At 44.6% G+C, this 17,564-nt stretch overlaps 2 protein-coding genes across 4 annotated transcripts in view; one reads left to right on the top strand and one right to left on the bottom strand.

Moving 5' to 3' along the window:
• LOC107203466 (probable E3 ubiquitin-protein ligase HERC4) overlaps window positions 1-14,446 on the bottom strand; it is a 20,761-nt gene extending 6,315 nt beyond the window's left edge. Inside the window, exons 1-16 of one of the 3 annotated variants that reach the window (XM_015625633.2) lie at window positions 14,247-14,337; window positions 13,229-13,361; window positions 12,469-12,545; window positions 11,698-11,919; window positions 10,871-10,962; window positions 10,162-10,292; window positions 8,914-9,059; window positions 8,530-8,603; window positions 8,126-8,214; window positions 7,015-7,074; window positions 6,365-6,467; window positions 6,026-6,209; window positions 5,505-5,686; window positions 3,646-3,741; window positions 2,390-2,491; window positions 2,196-2,315 (exon numbers count right to left, since the gene is read on the bottom strand). In XM_015625633.2, the coding sequence (XP_015481119.1) occupies window positions 2,196-2,315; window positions 2,390-2,491; window positions 3,646-3,741; window positions 5,505-5,686; window positions 6,026-6,209; window positions 6,365-6,467; window positions 7,015-7,074; window positions 8,126-8,214; window positions 8,530-8,603; window positions 8,914-9,059; window positions 10,162-10,292; window positions 10,871-10,962; window positions 11,698-11,919; window positions 12,469-12,545; window positions 13,229-13,361; window positions 14,247-14,292 (1,857 nt within the window). In that variant the 5' untranslated portion in view covers window positions 14,293-14,337. Of the gene's footprint in view, window positions 1-2,195; window positions 2,316-2,389; window positions 2,492-3,645; window positions 3,742-5,504; window positions 5,687-6,025; window positions 6,210-6,364; window positions 6,468-7,014; window positions 7,075-8,125; window positions 8,215-8,529; window positions 8,604-8,913; window positions 9,060-10,161; window positions 10,293-10,870; window positions 10,963-11,697; window positions 11,920-12,468; window positions 12,546-13,228; window positions 13,362-14,246 lie in introns of all 3 variants that reach the window. The other 2 variants (XM_033513622.1, XM_019006455.2) reach the window with 2 other exon arrangements.
• On the top strand, window positions 17-806 carry PIGY (phosphatidylinositol glycan anchor biosynthesis class Y). Its single transcript, XM_015625634.3, has one exon. The coding sequence runs from the start codon at window positions 126-128 to the stop codon at window positions 354-356; it is 231 nt and encodes a 76-aa protein (XP_015481120.1). The 5' UTR covers window positions 17-125; the 3' UTR covers window positions 357-806.
• Window positions 14,447-17,564: the final 3,118 nt, after the last annotated feature.

Raw genomic sequence — 17,564 nt, 5'->3', positions numbered from 1 at the left:
TACCCCATCATCGACGGCATCCCGAACATGGTTCCGGAGGCTGCCAGGATGACGCACAAGAAGCCGCCGGCCGAGGGCTCGGAGCAGCCCTGAGGAGCCGCCGGGCACGGCGGTAACGGGGCCTGATGGCCGGAGCAGGGCTGCTGCCCTCCCTGCCCACGCTGACTGTGCTCGTTCCCCTCCTGTCCCTGGCAGGCCTGTTCTACTCGGCCAGCGTAGATGAAACTTTCCCCCAGGGCTGCACCAGCACAACCAGCCTGTGTTTCTACAGCCTCCTCCTTCCTGTTACAGTACCAGTTTATGTGTTCTTTCACCTGTGGACCTGGATGGGGATTAAGCTTTTTCGCCACAACTAGTGTGATGCCTTTGCTAACCCCTGGGCTTCTCTAAATCGGCATAATTTGTTTAATCTAATCAAGTATTGCAGTTCATTTGAGAGAGTTTCATTCTGGCACTAGTGACTGGCATCATTTTCCTGGTAGGATCTGGAACTATGAAGCAGCAGGCCATTGCTAACTCTGCTAACGCAGATGAAGAGTAGGAGTAATAAGAAGCACTAATTTTCTCTGTTTTATCCCTTCAAGAGTGCTGTGCCTTTGTAGTGGCACTAATTTAAACCTTAGTTTTCATAAGGAAGAACTGTACTCTGACTGAATAAACTAAATTAAAATTAAAACATGCAGTGATATGAATCTCTGTTTGAGAGCTTTGGGTTTTTTTAACCAGATGTGTGTACTGAAATATGTTTGTCTCACTGTCAGAAGACCAAAAATTAAAATAAATCAGGCTGGTGTTTAATAACAAAACTTGACATGAGTCAAATGAAGACATTTCTTTCTTGGATGATACCCATGTCTGTATGTGCAGTACCTGCAGATCTTTTCTTTCTAGGGCCACGATGAGAGTGCCACATGCCAAGTTCTCAGTATTGTCTAAAAAACTTTCTAATAGGACACAGCTTTGAAGGGTGCAGGTCAAGGCTACAATGAAAGGGGTTTTTTATGTTTTGCTTTTGGATAGTTTGTATCTGCAACGTAAAACACATTTGTGTCCTTTACCTGCTGCAATGAAGCACCAAGCTGTAAATACTGGACCCGGCTGTAAATGCTGTGGGATACCAACAGTGTGGTTTTACTTTTCAGGCTGCTACTAGGTAAATAATATTGTGATGCACAATGTGAAAGGCAGTGTTCACAAGAGCAAAGGCTGACTTGAGCTAAGGACAGCTGTTTGTCAGAGTTTGTACAGTCGGTGGAGACTCGAAATCTAGAGGACAGTACAAAGCACACCCTCACTGCGACTCTGTAAATAAACGCCTCTCTCAGCTGGTGTAGTGAGGAAGCAGGAAGGAAAGGTAGCTCTGGGAGCCATTGTGAATCTTCTCCTAAGATGAGTAAATGGGAAAGAAAAGCTTTGACAGCTCTGGCTGACAAGAAAGGTCACTTGGAAAGCACCAGAACTGAATAATAGGGCACCAAGGTCCGTGGTTCCTGTGGCACCACGTGGTGCCAGACTTTGTGTTAGTGACAGGTGGGGCACGTGGTCCCTGAGCTGAGCTCTGCTCTGGGCAGGTCTCCTGTTTCCACATCAGCCAGCTAATGGCTTTTGCAGGGCAGGGCCAGCATCACAATTCCTGTGGGAAACACAACTGCCACACAGCCTTCAGAACCTTCAGAACGTGTGGAAGCCACGAAGGAGGCACATGGACACACCAGCATTATAATCAGATGCTCATCTCTCTGGCCAGCAGTACCCTTCCTTTCCCTTCTGACAGCATCTCCATGAGAGAAATGTCATTGTGTGGCTGTGTTGTTTGCTGACCCCTCAGGCTGGTTCCCCAGACACTGGGGTTTTAGTGTACTAGTATAAAGTCTCAAAAGTCAGTCTAGCAGCAACAGTGCTGGACTTTGACAACTGAGCAATTCTATTCCATTACCCCAAAGCAACCTCACAGCCACCCCATAGCACTTCCACTTGAATTTAACTTATGCCAACAAAGCTGCCTGGAATAAGGATGTAAAATACTGGCCTTCAGATTTACTCTACACCGTCTATGGAACATGTTTTGTAATAATTTAATAAGCAGTTCTCTTGTATGCTTAGAGGATACTGAAACCCTTCTACCAACATGGAAAATCAAGGAACACTGCAGCAAGATACTTAGAGCTAACAAGTAATACAATTTAGTATCTTACCTCTAACATCTTCCTGAAATCTTGGTTTGAGGCGGATTTTAAATTTTTCCATATGTCTTGCAGAAGGCATTGTCTCCTGATGCAAAATTTCCATTTTTCAGCGATCCACATAAGGGGTATCTGAGGATTGAAGTAATAGTCTGTTAGCAGTGTGTTTATCTCTTCTGATTGGTAACAAAATTGACTGCACTTACAGGACAGATATTGGACAGAACCCTGCATTCTGTTCCGTGGAGGTGGATCTTGTTTATTCTGTCAAAGATGCATGGGTACTTGCTCAGCTTCCTTAGGACTGTCTGAAAGGACAAGGAAGAAAGGAAAAGACGTGCTGATTTTCCCTTGTGAAACCAGAGTTCAGGGACATGTGTGCAGACTGAACTGCCAGTCTGTACCCTAGGAAACTCCCATGTCTCTGAAATGAGCCCTTGTATGCATGAGCACCGCACTAACAGAGGTTTACATCCTAAAAACAGCTTCTGCACACTCCTGTGAGTGAGAAGCAGAGAGAAACCTCTCTGGGCAAACAGACACTTGTCTACAGTAGTGCCTCAAGAATAAAACAGAGAGTTTAACAGCATCTTCCTTAATTCAGCTAAACCAAAATGTCCTGGATACTCAGGTTATGGTATATTGTTTCTAAAAACTGCTGCGTTACAAAAAATAGATACTGGTCTAAAAATAATCTAATTTTAAGTGTTACACCTCCAGTGTTATAAGACAGCAACTTCAGGTAATGTCTTAATTGGCTTTCAATTCTATGCTGTTTCTCAAACCTCCTCCTCCACTCTGATTAATTGGTACAAAATTGGTATATTAGCAAACAAAAGCTTATGAAGGAATTAAGCAGTTGCCCTAAAAATTCCAGCCAAGTAGCAAGAAAGCTTACTTTATTTTGCCAAAGAAAACCCCTACTATGCACATTTCCATTTCATACTTCTTCCTCTGACATTGACTGCATTTGGTAGCTAATTTTCACTCTGTGTCATCAAGAAATACCACAGATTATTTTTTATTACCACGGCTTTGTTTTAAGATGTAAGTACATTGAAATGCTCAATAGGGTTTCTAAATAAATGAAGATACCTCAAAATATTTATCTTAATTAAACATTATGAAATCCAGAGTAACACAAAGTATAGCAACCATCCCTCCTGCTGCTATTTCACAGTGATTACTAGTTCAAAGCAAACAGCTGCTTAAGATGCTGGAGAGCAGTTCCAGCTCTAAGAACCAGGGATCATCTCAGGAAAGGCTCTATTATAGCTGCTGGAGCACTGGGATGGTAAAGGGCCTGCATAATTTAGAGCATTGGAGGACTAGGGAAAATGAAATGTCTGAGATGTGCTGGGTTAGTCTCCAGAGTTGACATCCATATATATGTATATGTATATAAACGATTTAAATTAAAGAAAAAAGAGTGTTTCACACTGCTGGTGAGATTTGTACTTACTACTATATTGAAGCACGAATATAAGTTGATAATCTCTTTCACTTCAGGTACATGGAAGTCGTTTTCATGTACTCTGAAACCAGTTCTGGAGTTCACCTGCATTGAAACATGCAATATATCAGCAGCAGAACTGGTGAGCTGTGTCTGTCTGGCAGTACAGGACTGACAGGGTGCCTTAGGTTGCAAAGCAAGCTGTAACCAAAAGGATATATTCTATTACCAGCTGTTAAAACCAGGTGGGGCAGTGTCCTTTATCTCTTCCAAGACCCATCCCTCATAACTCCAGGAGGAGAGCTTCTGTCAATGGGCCATTGAGTCTCACTTCATGACTGATAAAATTATATCATGCCATTGTGAGATGCTCCACCCAGGGGGAGGAGCCAAGCATTCCTACCTGGATACACTCTGAGCTTTAGAACAGCACAGGCAGCCTTTCTCCACTGGATTCCAGGGGAAGAGCAGACCCTTCTCTGCCACCACTGGACCTTCAGAGGAAAACAACACCCTTCTACAGGATCACTGCTTCAGCAGAACCACACCTGTCACTCCAGGACAACTGCAGCCACCACTTAATTGGACTGCTACCAACATCCTGCCCAACACAACAGGGTGTCAGGTTGTATTCTGACTCTGTACTTTTTGTACTCCTGCATTTTATTTTAATTTTTCTATTAAGTTGGTTTTTTTTTATTTATACATACTAGTAAAGAACTGTTATTCCTACTCCTGTATCGTTGCCTGAGAGCCCCTTAATTTCAAAATTGTAATAATTCGGAGGGAGGGGGATTACATTTTCCATTTCAAGGGAGGCTCCTGCCTTCCTTAGCAGACACCTGTCTTTTCAAACCAAGACACAGGGCTTTCTTCAGTAAGGGCTCTGATACCCTGCACAGAAGTTAAGTGATACAAGTGCTACAGATAGCACAATGCTCCACAATGAGAAGTCTTAGAAAGCCATGTATGGCCATGAACTAGCAGGGAAGCAATTTTCATTTACAATTAAGATCCCTTAACAGGATTCCATCAGGAAAAGTGTATTTCCCTTGGAGTGTCTTTCATGTTTCTGTGATTCCTACTTGTTGTCTGGAAAAGATACTTGCAGCGGGATAGTGAAAAGTTCCAAATCTTGTAATCACTTAGAGAAGAGTAGGCCTGCTGCATTTTTGAGTTTCTTTATCTGCATAAATACATATTTGAGAGTCTAAACTTTGAGACCAAATTCTGCATTCTCATCCAAAAGGATATTCAAGTCCGAACAAAATTTAACAAGTTTCTCTGATTTATACTGTGTGCATGAGCACTTGACCTTCATGAACTTTGATCATCTCCACAGGAGAAAGTATGGTTGTCCAGAAGAATACCATTTTTGCTTCATTTCCCTTGTTCATGTGCAGCTAAGGAGGTTCTAATGCTGTTATCCCAGAGAATTTGTCTGGATTCCAGGCTCTTAAAGCATTACAGAGCATTACTGTGGCAGCCACAATGTGCCCAGCAGATAGGTTGTCTTTTAAATACTCTGAGCAGTTACTGGGGTGAGGGATCGTACCAGCAGAAAGAGGAATGGGCACATTACATAGAGGAAACCACATCCATAGCTGTGTAGGCATCAATGGATCCACTCCTGACACCACTGAAAACATGCTTCCCCCTGCCAGGGACTATAACATGCTTCAACTCTTCATTTCTATGGAGACTCAGTTTGGCAGAACTCAAGCAGAACTCCTTCAAATCTGTGCTGGTGTAGAGCCAAAGAGATTCCTGAAGCAGTGTCAAACCCAGAGAACTGAACAAGTGAGTATTAAAATACTCTAAACTACATTGAGACACCCTGTCTAATCAGGATCCAAGCACTTTCTCACCTGGTAAAGCATCTGCAGTATTTGCAGAGGTGCACTTTCAGTTGGGTCCATGTTGAAGAGCCAGCTTGGTCCAATGGCTTTGCAGTCCAGGACAAATTGAAACAGGATTTTCTGGGAAACCCTCTGATAGACAGTGACCAGCTCCTTGAAATTGGATGTTTCTAGGTTTGCCCATAGGCATTCTGTGAAAAAAAACAGCTAGTGAGGTCACAGGCAGTATACAAATCACTGCAATTTGTGGATGAAGCTGCTTTTTTTCTTTCTATCAAATAAGTTAAGCAAAAAAATAAAGTTTAAACTTGCACTACAAGAACTACTAAACCACATATAGAATTTTATTATTTTATTTAATTTAGTTTTAAATTCTTGTGCCTTGCTGCATAGTCCCCATGTTTCTATGTCTATCAAAAGCAATTATTTCAAGCTCTGGAACATATTACATCACTGATAATAACACTTGTTCTGCAGCAGAAAATGACCAAGCATTTAAATCATTCAGTTCTACCATCATAAAACCCTACCAAGAGTTTGCAGGCCCTCTGGCTGGAGCTTCATGATGGCTTGAGCCAGAAGAATCAAAGAAGGGAAAGAGTCTATATCCTTCCCATTCAGAAGAAAAGGCAAGATCAAGTAGAGTCTGAAATTTTCAGGTGAGATGAGAGAGGGAGACAATGATGTCAGTAAATTCAGAATCGCCTGTTGTACCTTTGGAGGGAAAAAAAAAAAAAAAAGATACAGGGTTTAAAATGCAATTATATTTTGCCAAAGCAATTATGTTGGCATGAAATTCCTAATTTTCATGCACAAATCCAAAGCTCATCAGTATCTGTGTAGTCAGCATCCTTATATCAAATTCTTACCTCCTGATAGACTGTTTGGTTTTTACTGATCTTCTTATAAAAACGTTTCACTTCTGACATGTCTATGCCTGAGACTTCTTTGGAAGTTTTGAAATGTTTGTCTCTATCACAACATAAAATAAAAAACAACACCAAATAATTTTTCTACTGAATAATGAAGCATTGTAATATCAGAAAATACTTGGAAAGTTCAACTCCAGCTCCCCTGGGTATAATTTCATGTGTTCTAAGAAGATAGACAATACAAGCCACTGTTTTGTGACCTGATTAACATCCTGTCCTTTCTGTCTTGGGTGGCTGTGAACTATTAATGGTAGACTCCTATATTTCACCCTAAAATTACTTCGACTTCAGTGCCAGAAGGAGCTATTAAGGATTCTTTGAGAGCTGTAATATTGCCTGGAGGGATTATCATCATCTGACAATTATTACCGAAGGATAATCTAAAATGTGAACTCTCTAGTACATTTCAGTAGGACCAGGGCTATAAAAATCTTAATATTAGCTTGAACTTTGAAAAATAAAGACTTGCTTCTTGCAAATCCAGATAAACAAATCTTTTCTACATATGTGACCTAAAATAACGCTTTCTGGTCAGTTTACATGCAGCCAATATATTCTGTTAGATTATCTAAGTCAGTGTGTGCTACCTTTTGTCCAGGAAGCTTCCGTTGATGCAAGCCTCAGATGAAAAAATCAGTCTGATATTCCTGATAGTAAAAAACCAAAAAGTCAGTCTTGTCAAGTTTAGGTTCTCAGGTGCAGTTCTTCAACTCCCAAACAAAAAAATATGTACAAGGGCATCTGCACCTGACCATACAAAACTTTTCTTAGCACCACTTCTCTGTTAGTGTTGCAGAAGACATTGTACTCAAGGAGCTACTGATCTTTGGCAAGCCACATCTGCTCTCTTGGGCCTTGTGAGGGAACCTGCTCTAGTGCCAGCCAGTACTCCATTCTAGTTGTGGTATCATGGCCATTCTTCTCCTGACAGGTCAAACATTAGCTGCTTTTGTTTGTTACGCAGAATAAAAGGCTCTGCAACATGGGAAGGAGGAGAATCCCGTCCACAGACAGGATCTTTGTAGCACGTGGAGGGAAAATCCATCAGGCTATCAATTTACTGCTGCACCAAAGCTGGGTTCCCAGAGCCTAAAGGGACATCAGACTTACTCACTCCCAGTATTCCTGATCCTGTTCTTATTGAGGCAGCTATTTTATCAAGCAATTTTCTGTCAGGCCCTTCCTACTGAGATCTAGAAAGAACTCTCTCCTTCACCCTCTCAACCACCACTTTTCACATGAACCAAACCATTCTGGTTAGGAAAATATTTAGTTCCAAGCTTTCAAAATGCTCAAAATCAGCAGCTGGAGCCACACTTTCCCAAAGAAAATAATCTCCCATATAAAACCTGAGAAAGAATATAAATGTAAGGCAACCCACAGTGGAATATACAGATTGCTTTTGAAAATGGGTAATTAAAGAAGTGACCACTAATTTTTAAATGCTGTCACAGCATTCCAGTTTGGGTACTCTGGATTAGGCTTTTTGCACAAGGCCTTGGTATGCATGCAGGATCTTTCACAGATTCAACTTGTCAGCTCCTCATCAGCTTTGTGCCTGGGTACAAGATTGTGCCTTGGCTAAATTCTTGAACAACAGTTCCTACAATAGCCTCCAAAGAGTAATAATTTTTAGGGAAAATCATGTATCAGGGGGAAAAAACACAAACAAACCCAAACAGCAAGTTTCTGATTTACCTTTCTATACTCCTACGACGTTTAGAATTAGAAATCCATGCATCCACTTCTTTACCCTCCAGAGTGGCAATTCTGCTCAAATATGAATTCTGTGTGAAATACATGAAAACATAGACAAAATTAAAATTGTAGCAGATGGGATTCTTTTTTTTTTTAACCCAATCATTACAAGAAAATTTCAGCCTAAGTAAGAACAAACCAATGGTCATCCAGCATGATGCACATGCATTAACCACAGAACATATATAATTGCAATACAAGTTAGTCTGTAGGTAAAGCACAGAAAAAACTACAACAGACATATATAAAATTGAAGTGCTACAAGCACAGTGGAAAATCCAAATGTTTCCAGCAGTAATGTGGACAGTGGTAAAATCAGAAGCTATGATCAAGTGTGCACATACCTTCTCCTTGAAGTGGGCAAAACTTTGGTTTTTTCCTGCAGTAACTTTAATCCCTTTTTTTGATGCATCCTTTTCTGTGAAAGAACAAAAAGATTGTCTTAGGAACATTTGAAGAGACAGTCATCTGCAGAGAGTTAAGTGCACAAAAGTGGAACAGTAAAAAAACCCTTCAGATAGTAGTTATCTGTTCAAAGTTTGATTCTATGAGGCTATTACCCATGATAATCAAGCAGCAAATGGAGTAACTCCTGGTACAATTTGTTGGGATGGCCAAGCAAGCATGAGAGATAATGTTTGCTTTTCAGTGTAAACATGAAATCAAGAAAGCAAACATCTCCATGGAAGAAAGAAATACAGATTGTATACATCTGCAGTGGTCATTACTCTGGCAGGATTTTCCAGTATTCACTGGTGAATTGATGGGAAGTGGTATCAACTGATTTGGCTTCCTTTCATCTTCCAGTTGTCCATCATCAGAACCAAAGAAATAGAGTTTGTCCAAAGAAGGGACATAGACCAGAGTGTATTGTCTGTTCAGGAAAAAAACAAAAAAAAGTCATAACAAGCAAAAAACACAGGGCAAAACAGAATAAAATTTGCAAATACATTTTCAGAGTGTAGATCTCAAGCTTGTCTTTTAAAGTCCTGACAGTGCAGATAAAGAATCACTTTAACAAAAGTGTTACAACTCTTCATTGCATAAACATTCAGCCATAAAGACACCTATGAGCTCAGATTTCCTATACTCTCTCTGATGTTTGTGATTTACCTCGATTCCACGTACAAAAATAGTGCTATGCCATGCTTGCTTCATACTCTTCTGTTTTCAAATGTGCAGCTTCTGTGCTGCTGAGCCAAATACCAAGCCCAGCTGAGTTGTCAGGAGAGTTTTTCTGGCCCAGTTCCAGAAGGGCAAAGTGAAACTGGGTAATTATCACTGCTCTTCAATTCTTATTAAAAATCTACCAGTTTGGAAGTCTGGATGGGAATTCAGTGGCTTTCCCGATGCATGCTTTTGACAGTCCTTTGCGCTTTGGAAACCAGTACAAACCCAGTACTTTAATTTATTAGAAAAGATCAAGGGCTTCTGGTGGTTTTTGCAGCTCTCCCCCACTGCTCACCAGGGACTGAGGGCTCTGCTCTCACTGGGGCTCTGGCTTATACTTGCACAGTGGATTGTCGCCCTGAAAACTCAGTTTCTGAGCTTGCTAACATAGTTTTCTAAGGACTTTCCCAGGACAGTAACTGTAAACATAGATATGTGTACATTCTTTCTGTTACACGTCTTGTGATGGGCATCTCTCATGGCCAGTGCAGTGAGAAAGTGTTATCCTGACCATCCAATCCCTGGCCATGGTAAGAAACCTATAAATCCTGGGAGGAAAAATGAACTCTGCCCTTTCTTGCACCACACCTCAACCTGTGTCCATGTGATCTGTTGATCTTTAGCGGTAACAGTGGATGGATACTCTGACAGCACTGACCTATTGTGATACAGGGATTTGAACATCTTGGTGACTCCCTTCCCTACTGTTATTCAGTGATTTCCCTAAGGCATTGACCTTAGAAGACATCTGTACATTTCACCCCTTTCCATCACTCCTTAGAAGACAAGTTATTGGCACTTCCCACCTGCCACAGGCAATGTGTGAAACCCTTGCTCCCCACAGCTCAGCCACCACTCGAGGCAGGAGTTCATTCCGGGTGGAGTTGTGACCCAGCTGGCCAGACCCTCCTGCTCCAAAGGTGCACACCAGCCCCTCCTTGAAATGAAACAAACAACAGGATCACTGCATTATTAACTACACTCAAATTGTTGGTCACAACCGAGAATGAGAACCAGTAAGATATGTCTTATAAGGGGCTTGATTCAAAATATCCCTGATTCAAACATGAGGAGGGTTCACTTTGCATCAAGCTGAATCATACACTGTAAGGTCCAAATCATTTAGCTCCTGAAAAGAGCAATTTAACTCTTGAGAATAACTCCCTGTTGCTTAAGAATTTTATTTATACAAGTAAACCCTAGTGAATTAGATGTCGTTCACATCTTCTGAAGTCCCCAAAGTACGATTAAAATTTGTTTTCAGAAAGTACTGGGAGTTAAACTGCACCTCTTTCCCTCAGTATTCCCATTCACCATATCCCTGCAAAAGGTTGCAGGTGATAGGAATATGAGAAAAAAAACAGTTTTCCCAACAGCTTAAGTAACATCCCTTGGGGACCACCTCCAGGCTTAAGTGGAAGAATTACCATCCCAATTTCTCCACACTGACTTTTAGCAGTGTATCTTTTCTCACAAGGTGAGGTCTCAGATGCTGACTTTCCATTTCAGACTCACCTTGGAGAGAACTGCAGTATGATCTTCCCCACATGAGATAAACACAGTCTTCCAGTGCTCTAGAGCTCCAACATATGTTGGGCAGTCCTTATCTGGAAAGAAGATAATACTGCTAAATTGAAAGAGTACTAGGGGGTCTCATATACAGAAGAAGTTAGGAAACAAGTGCTTTTCAGACCTTTCTTACAGCAATTAATGCAATTACAGCTTGGGTTTGGGTCGTTTTCCCTCCAATATAACGTACTCTTTCTCATTATGTTCTGGGTTTTTTTATATTTATTTTCATTTACTTTGGTCTGAAACAAAATGCAGTGCTTTTCATATCTGCTTGCCAAATGGTACTTGGCTTCAAAATACCTGATTCCCAAGTGTGTGGACACATTCAGATTAAATGTTCTGTCTGTCTAGTGCAACTCCTCTCTATCATTCTAAGTCTGAAGACAAGAGGTGTTTTAAATTCTTCTCTCGCTTTGTGTTTACAAAGAATTAAAGAAGATTAAAAAACCATAAAATTAATTTCTTTCACATAAGACTTCCTGGAGAGAAGGCAGGAGTGGAAATAGACCTGTAAGACCTCAGAGGTTTTAAGAGCCCACACTATCCAATTAGCCACATAAAATAATTGTAAGTTTCCTATAGAAAAACAAGCCCTAAATACACTGTTCCTGCATGCCTTTCATGGTCACGAAATAAAGAACATATCCAGATATACTTTCTTCGAAAGACTTTACTGTCCAGCACTGCTCCACAGGCGCTTGACAATACTGAGGAGCAATTTGGTGAGCCCACTGGCCAGAAAACACCCTCCTGGTGCTTTCCTTCCTTACCTTTCGTGTCTCCGAGTCCCAGCTGTCCAAAACTGTTCTTTCCCCAGGAATATACAGCTCCAGAGAGTGATACAATGATGCTGTGAGCTCCTCCGGCAGCAATTTGAGCAAGTGGGATGCCCTTCAGTCTTTCCACCAGCTGTGGTTTGGGAGTAAATGTGGTTTGGATCTTCACTCCAAGCTGTCCATGGGTGTTCTGGCCCCAGGTGAAGAGCTCACCCCCTTCACACACAGAACAAAAGAAAACAGCTCAGCCTCGCTGCTTCTCTTGAGTATTTGCACTTTGGGAGTAGGAGCAAAACTCAGTGCTGTTTTCAGGGACCTAGCTCCAAGGCAAGACTATCATGTGTGGCCAAATTTGTTTTCTTCTGACCTCTTTGGGTCAGTCCCATGTTGCCATGTGACTCAGCACAGCAAGAAGAATCATACTTGCCAGGAAGTACTTGCCCTTAAAGTCATACTTGCAAGAAGTTCCCAATCAGAAAGGTGTTTCAAGTTAAGAATGAGCTGGTCTGGTGACTGCAGAGTGGGGCAGCCACATCTGCTCTGCACAACACACCTTTGTGGAGGGGCAGTGCTTAGGAACTGGAGAGAGTTGCAGGTCCCTGTGTGCTAGGAGAAAGGAGCAGCACTGACAGCCAGTATTCTTTGTGTCCCTACTGCTCATCATTCTATAATGGTGTCACCAACTACTGCAAGTAGTACAAACACTGCCTTCTAAGAGCAAGCATGACTCCTGTTTGGAGGAAAAGTGTTCTTGAAAAAGGCTACCTCTGGATAGTGCCATGGCATGCTGGTCCCCACATGCTACTTGAACAATATTTTGGTTTCCCAGTTCTTGCACCAGCCTAGAAAATAAGGAAAAACAATCAAAATAAAGAGATGCTGTGCTGCAAGACAAAGTAAATGACGAAGATCCTCTGCTCACCAAGCCCTATCGCTTTTAACAGGAAATATGTGGAATATAGGTCACCTGTAAGCTGATTCACCCTTCTCTTATGCTGACCTGCTGTAGCAGAGCTAACTAATTTCATTGTGGTTTGCTTCCTAAGAAGCTGGAAAAGAACCATGCTCAGCCTGATTCTGTTATCTTGCCCTGGGACAAGAAAGTCACACAGCAAACTGATGGGCCATTTGTAGATGATGGCTACCCTCACAGCTTCATCAGAAGGTGGTATGGTTCAGATTTGTGACACATGCTTGTGTCTTTCATCTGCAGTGAAGACACCATGGGTGATTTGCAAGCTGTCCGCATTGCTCTGGTATGTTCTACTGATCCTTACTAAGTTTGAGAGAAACCTGTCTCATGTGCATCCCAAGCAGCTCGGATCTTGGTATCATCCTCAAAATCTGTGCACTTCTGGCTGGGTTAAAAAAGAACGTAAAGTTTTGGCTACTGGGAAGGTATGTGTTCCAGTTCCCCCTCTACAACAGGAACATGCCTTAAACTCTGGGATGTTACCTTGGGGAAAAGCAGGCTGCATTTTCTGACTATTGCCATCCACACCTCCACTCTGTGAAAGCTTCTTACCTTGCCTGGGGGCAGTTTGCTGAAGCTTTAGCCCAGTGTTCGGAAAGCTTCCCGCTAGGGAAGAGAATGAGCTTATGTGTTGCATCATGGTTTGAGCACTGCACCTCCTCGTTCCTCTGCGACTGTGTGCGCCCTGCAGGACACACACAGACAGACATGATGGTCATGCTATGGCAGCAGGCACCTTAACCACCCCTTCCCAAGATCTCAATGTGCTACTGCCTTCAGCAAGAGCTTCTGCTTCTCAGGAGAAAGTGAGACAATTGTGTGTGACTATTTTTTTCAGTCCTCTTAGGGTTTCAGTGTCCTGCCTACCCACTGGTTTGTTTCATGCTGGATGACTCCACACTAAAGGACCTTGGGAGCCACCTGCTCCCAAGACAACTACTGAAAAATCAGCAGAAGCACAGTCTGTTGGTTTTGTACACCCGTGGAAATTATCTGATGGAGACAAAGCATTTCCTGAGGCATCTGGCCACCCCAGGCTTGTCACAGCCTTGGGGATAGGACGCCTTCGAATCAAGCACTTTACAAGGTGCTGAAGAAGCAATGATGGAAAATTCACTCCTTGCCTCTTTACATCAGAAGGATGTACCTCCTTGTCTAGAGCCGACGGGCTGCAGATGCTCTCCTGACCTAGAGGCACCAGGGACTCAGTTTCTCGCATGTAGCTCTGCTCCAGCACAAGTGTCTGAGACCCAGAATGTCCAAGACTGAAAGGCGGTCATCAGCAAAGTTTGCCCTGATTTACCTAACACCTCTGGAGATTCGCTGCCCACCCTTCTCACATATCAGACATGGAACTAGAGAGGAATATCCCTGTCTATTCCCCGGCATTTCGTCCTCCTTCCAGTCCCCCGCTCCGAGCGCTGCGCACTGGGGCACATTTAAGCCCCTCATGCCCCGTCTCCGAGGGGCAGCACAGCAGATTATTGCAGTTTCAGCGGTTCCACCTGCACGGACCCATCCCCGGGGGTCTCCCAGCGTTTCCGACCGCGCCGCTCCCGCCGCTCCGTACCTGCCGTGCCGCTGCCCCGGCCCCGCTGCCGCCGTCTCCTCGCCATCCCTGGCCCGCCGGCAGCTCGGGAGTGCCCGGGCAGCGCCGGGGAAATGGAAACCGAAACTCATCAGGGGCTGCGGCAGCGGGAGGAGGAGCGAGAGGGATTCCCGATACCTGGGAGCCCGGAGCTGGGAAACCCTGACTCCTGCGGTGAAAAGGCTGAGCTACTGGGCTCCGCTGAGATCCCGGCTCTCTTCAGCATGCGGAGCTGCTGCTGCCCGGGTGGGAGAGGGCAAAGCAGAAGGCAGGTGGAGGGATGCCGGGGTCTTCCATGTGGCGAATGCGCCCTTTGACTTTATTATTCACTTTGGAGAGTGACCCGCCCGTGTCCACGCTGTGGAGGGTGGAGAGACCTACTCTGCTGCTCAGCTGTATCCCAACCAAGAGCCCACGCAAACCCGGAGGGACTGCTTGGCTGGGGGAAGCGAAACCGCAAGTGAAACGCTCGGTTTGGAAATACATCAGCATCTAAAAGCCATCTGCTTCCATTCTCACATAGTTTCTGCTAAATCTCCCCCGCGTTCAAAGACCCTGTGAGCTTCCTCTGTCCCAGAAAGCCCACCCTGCCTGCCCCACCTCCCACACTGTCTCACTGGAGTGATGCATGCAGGACAATCTTGACGATGAAATAAGGGATACCGTGTGAAACAGATCAAAACACAAAAGATCACTTTTGTTGTATTCCTAATAGCTGCCACTGATTAATTAAATTTGACCTGCTTATGAGAATTTTATGCTGCTGAATACTAAGCAGAGATTTTGCTTGGGCACTCTACAAAAGTCCCAAGAAGCACAACATGAATCTACGTATTTACACTGGTGTTCACTGAACTTCAGTGGAAAATTCATTACTGAGAGGAGTATTTAATGTAATATATGTAAATGGAGCAGCCGTGGTGCACAGAGGCACCAGGAGTCCCTGAGGTGAAGAAAAAAGGCTGTGGAGGAGCCATGGAAGCAAAGCAAGGTGAGGCTGGGGCATACAGTAATTGACTTCTGCCCAGGGAGGAGCAACCCAGCCTTATCTCTCCCAGCCACTCCCCTACATGCACTTTGTGGATCATATCTCATTCCACGGTATGTAGGAAAGTTTCGAGATCAAGAAATACCAAGCTAGTGCAGTGATGCCAAAGCATCAGCTGGGAAGGGACACTAGAGGTCCTTCTGCACCAAAGCATGAACTAAGTGAGGATAAACTGCTCCAAGCACTGCCTCCCGCCTGACATGGAAAGAGATTCGAGGGGAAGAAAGGAAAGGAAACATGTTGATGTCCTCCTTTCAGAATGACATTCTTCCTTCCACCAAGTGGACTGCTGACAGTGATTTCATGTCAGAAAGGCTCGCTCTGGTAAGCTACAGCAGGTTCATTAAACTCCCTGTGGTTTTCTGCCAAGAGTATTTGGGCTTGTGATACTCTGATGAACAGGAATCTAGGGGCCTGTGAGGGAGATGCGTGGCAACTGGCAGGAGACAGCGAAAAGAGGTGAACTGTGCAAAATGTTTTTTGCAGCTAGACCTGTCAGATGTGTCCACCTGTACATTTTACCCCTTTCCATCGCTCCTCTAGTGAATTGCCCATAAAACCCAAACCAAAGCAAAACACAGCACAACAACAACCAAAATGTGTAAAGAACCTCGAGTCTGGGGTACTGCTTGCTTATCAGGGTAGCCCTTCTCCCAAGAGAACAGCACAGAGCACTTCCAGAATGAGAGGAATGGAGAAATCCAAGGACATGTATGCAGATACCACGGTCCCAAGGAGAAATGGAGGAATGTCTCATGCTGAGCCCCAGGGAGCCAAGGAAGCATGTGGTAGGAGCCTGTTCCCACAGTGTCAGCAGTTGAACAGGCATGAGTGGGTCAATGCCTCCAGAGCAGATTTGGGAGCATGGGGAACTTGCAGCCCTTCCCAGCTGGCCTGAGTCACAGCTCCAGCTGCTCTCTGAAGGGACATGCTGGCCTGGGGGGCTACCCTTCAGGGCTCAGCCACAGACAACCCAAACCTGTCAGTGCCAAATACCTCAGTATCACAGCATGGGACACCAACTACCTCTGTCCTCTCTCCCCAGAGTGCCAACACAGCAGCCACTGAACAGGCCCTGGCAGAACCAAGGCTGAACATCATCTCGGCCTGAACTGCCCTGGAGGAGATGGCAGCTCCTGCAGGCACAGGGAGGGAATGTGCCGCCCTGCTGCCCCTGCCTGAGGGTTAATCAGCATCATGGGACTTTAGGCGTGGCACTTTCAGGACACTCTTTTGATAGCAACATTGCCCAGTGCTGCCTGATGAATATTCCCAGTTTCTGTTGTTGGAGACTCTTCAGGAGCCATTCCAGGGCAGAAGCCACAAGTTAAGGTAAAAGAGGGCAGCAGAAAACAATGTTGTCCTGAATATGGACAGGAGAAACCAGACAGCTCTCCTTTTCTTCCTTGCCTCCCCTCCTGAAGGCACCTTTCAGGGTCACCAGCACCCCTGCAGCCCCTCACAGCCAGTGGCTGTGAGCTGAGCATGGGTGAGTGGCAAGAATCATAGAATCATCAAGGTTGGAAGAGACTTTACAGATCATCGAGTCCAACCATCCACCCAGCACTACCACTGTAACCCCTAAACCATCACCCAGCACCAGATCCAGATGCCTTTTAAACACCTCCAGGGATGGTGACTCCATCACCTCCCAGGGCAACCAATTCCAATGCCTGACTACCTTAACAGTGAAACATGTTTCAAATATCTAGTCTGAATTTCCTATACCCCAGCTTAAAGTCTTTTCCTCTCATTCTCTTACGGCAGAAGAGACAGACCCCCCCACCTGAATATTGCCTTCTTTTGGGGAGTTGTAGAGAGTGATGAGGTGCCCTCTGAACCTTCTAGACAAACACAGCTCCTTCAGCCCCTCCTCATAAGAATTGTTCTCAATAGACCTTTCACGAGCCTTGATACCCTTCTCTGGACATGCTCCAGCACCTCAATGTCTTTCTTGTAGTCAGGGGCCCAGAACTGAACACAGCGCTCCAGGTGCCGAGTACAGGGGGACAATCCCTGATCCAGCTGGCCACACTTATTGACCCAGGCCAGAATGCCACTGGCCTTCTTGGCCCCCTGGGCACAGCTGGCTCGTGTTCAGCCGCCTGTCAGCCCGCTCCCACACGTCCCTTTCTGCTGGAAGAAGAAGAGGGAACAGACGCGATGCCAGAGCTGAGTGCGGGGCAGCGGGGAGGGACGGCGCACCAAGGGTCCAGCCGGCGGTGCGGAGTGCGGGGCGGCCGCGGGATGGC

Source organism: Parus major, chromosome 4, assembly GCF_001522545.3.
Source record: "Parus major isolate Abel chromosome 4, Parus_major1.1, whole genome shotgun sequence".
In the NCBI taxonomy this organism is placed as follows: domain Eukaryota; kingdom Metazoa; phylum Chordata; class Aves; order Passeriformes; family Paridae; genus Parus; species Parus major.
This window is presented reverse-complemented; position numbering and strand designations above follow the sequence as displayed.

What these genes read in the sequence shown, in the direction of transcription:
- PIGY (XM_015625634.3), top strand. Translation starts at nt 126, where the DNA reads ATGGCCGGAGCAGGGCTGCTGCCCTCCCTGCCCACGCTGACTGTGCTC.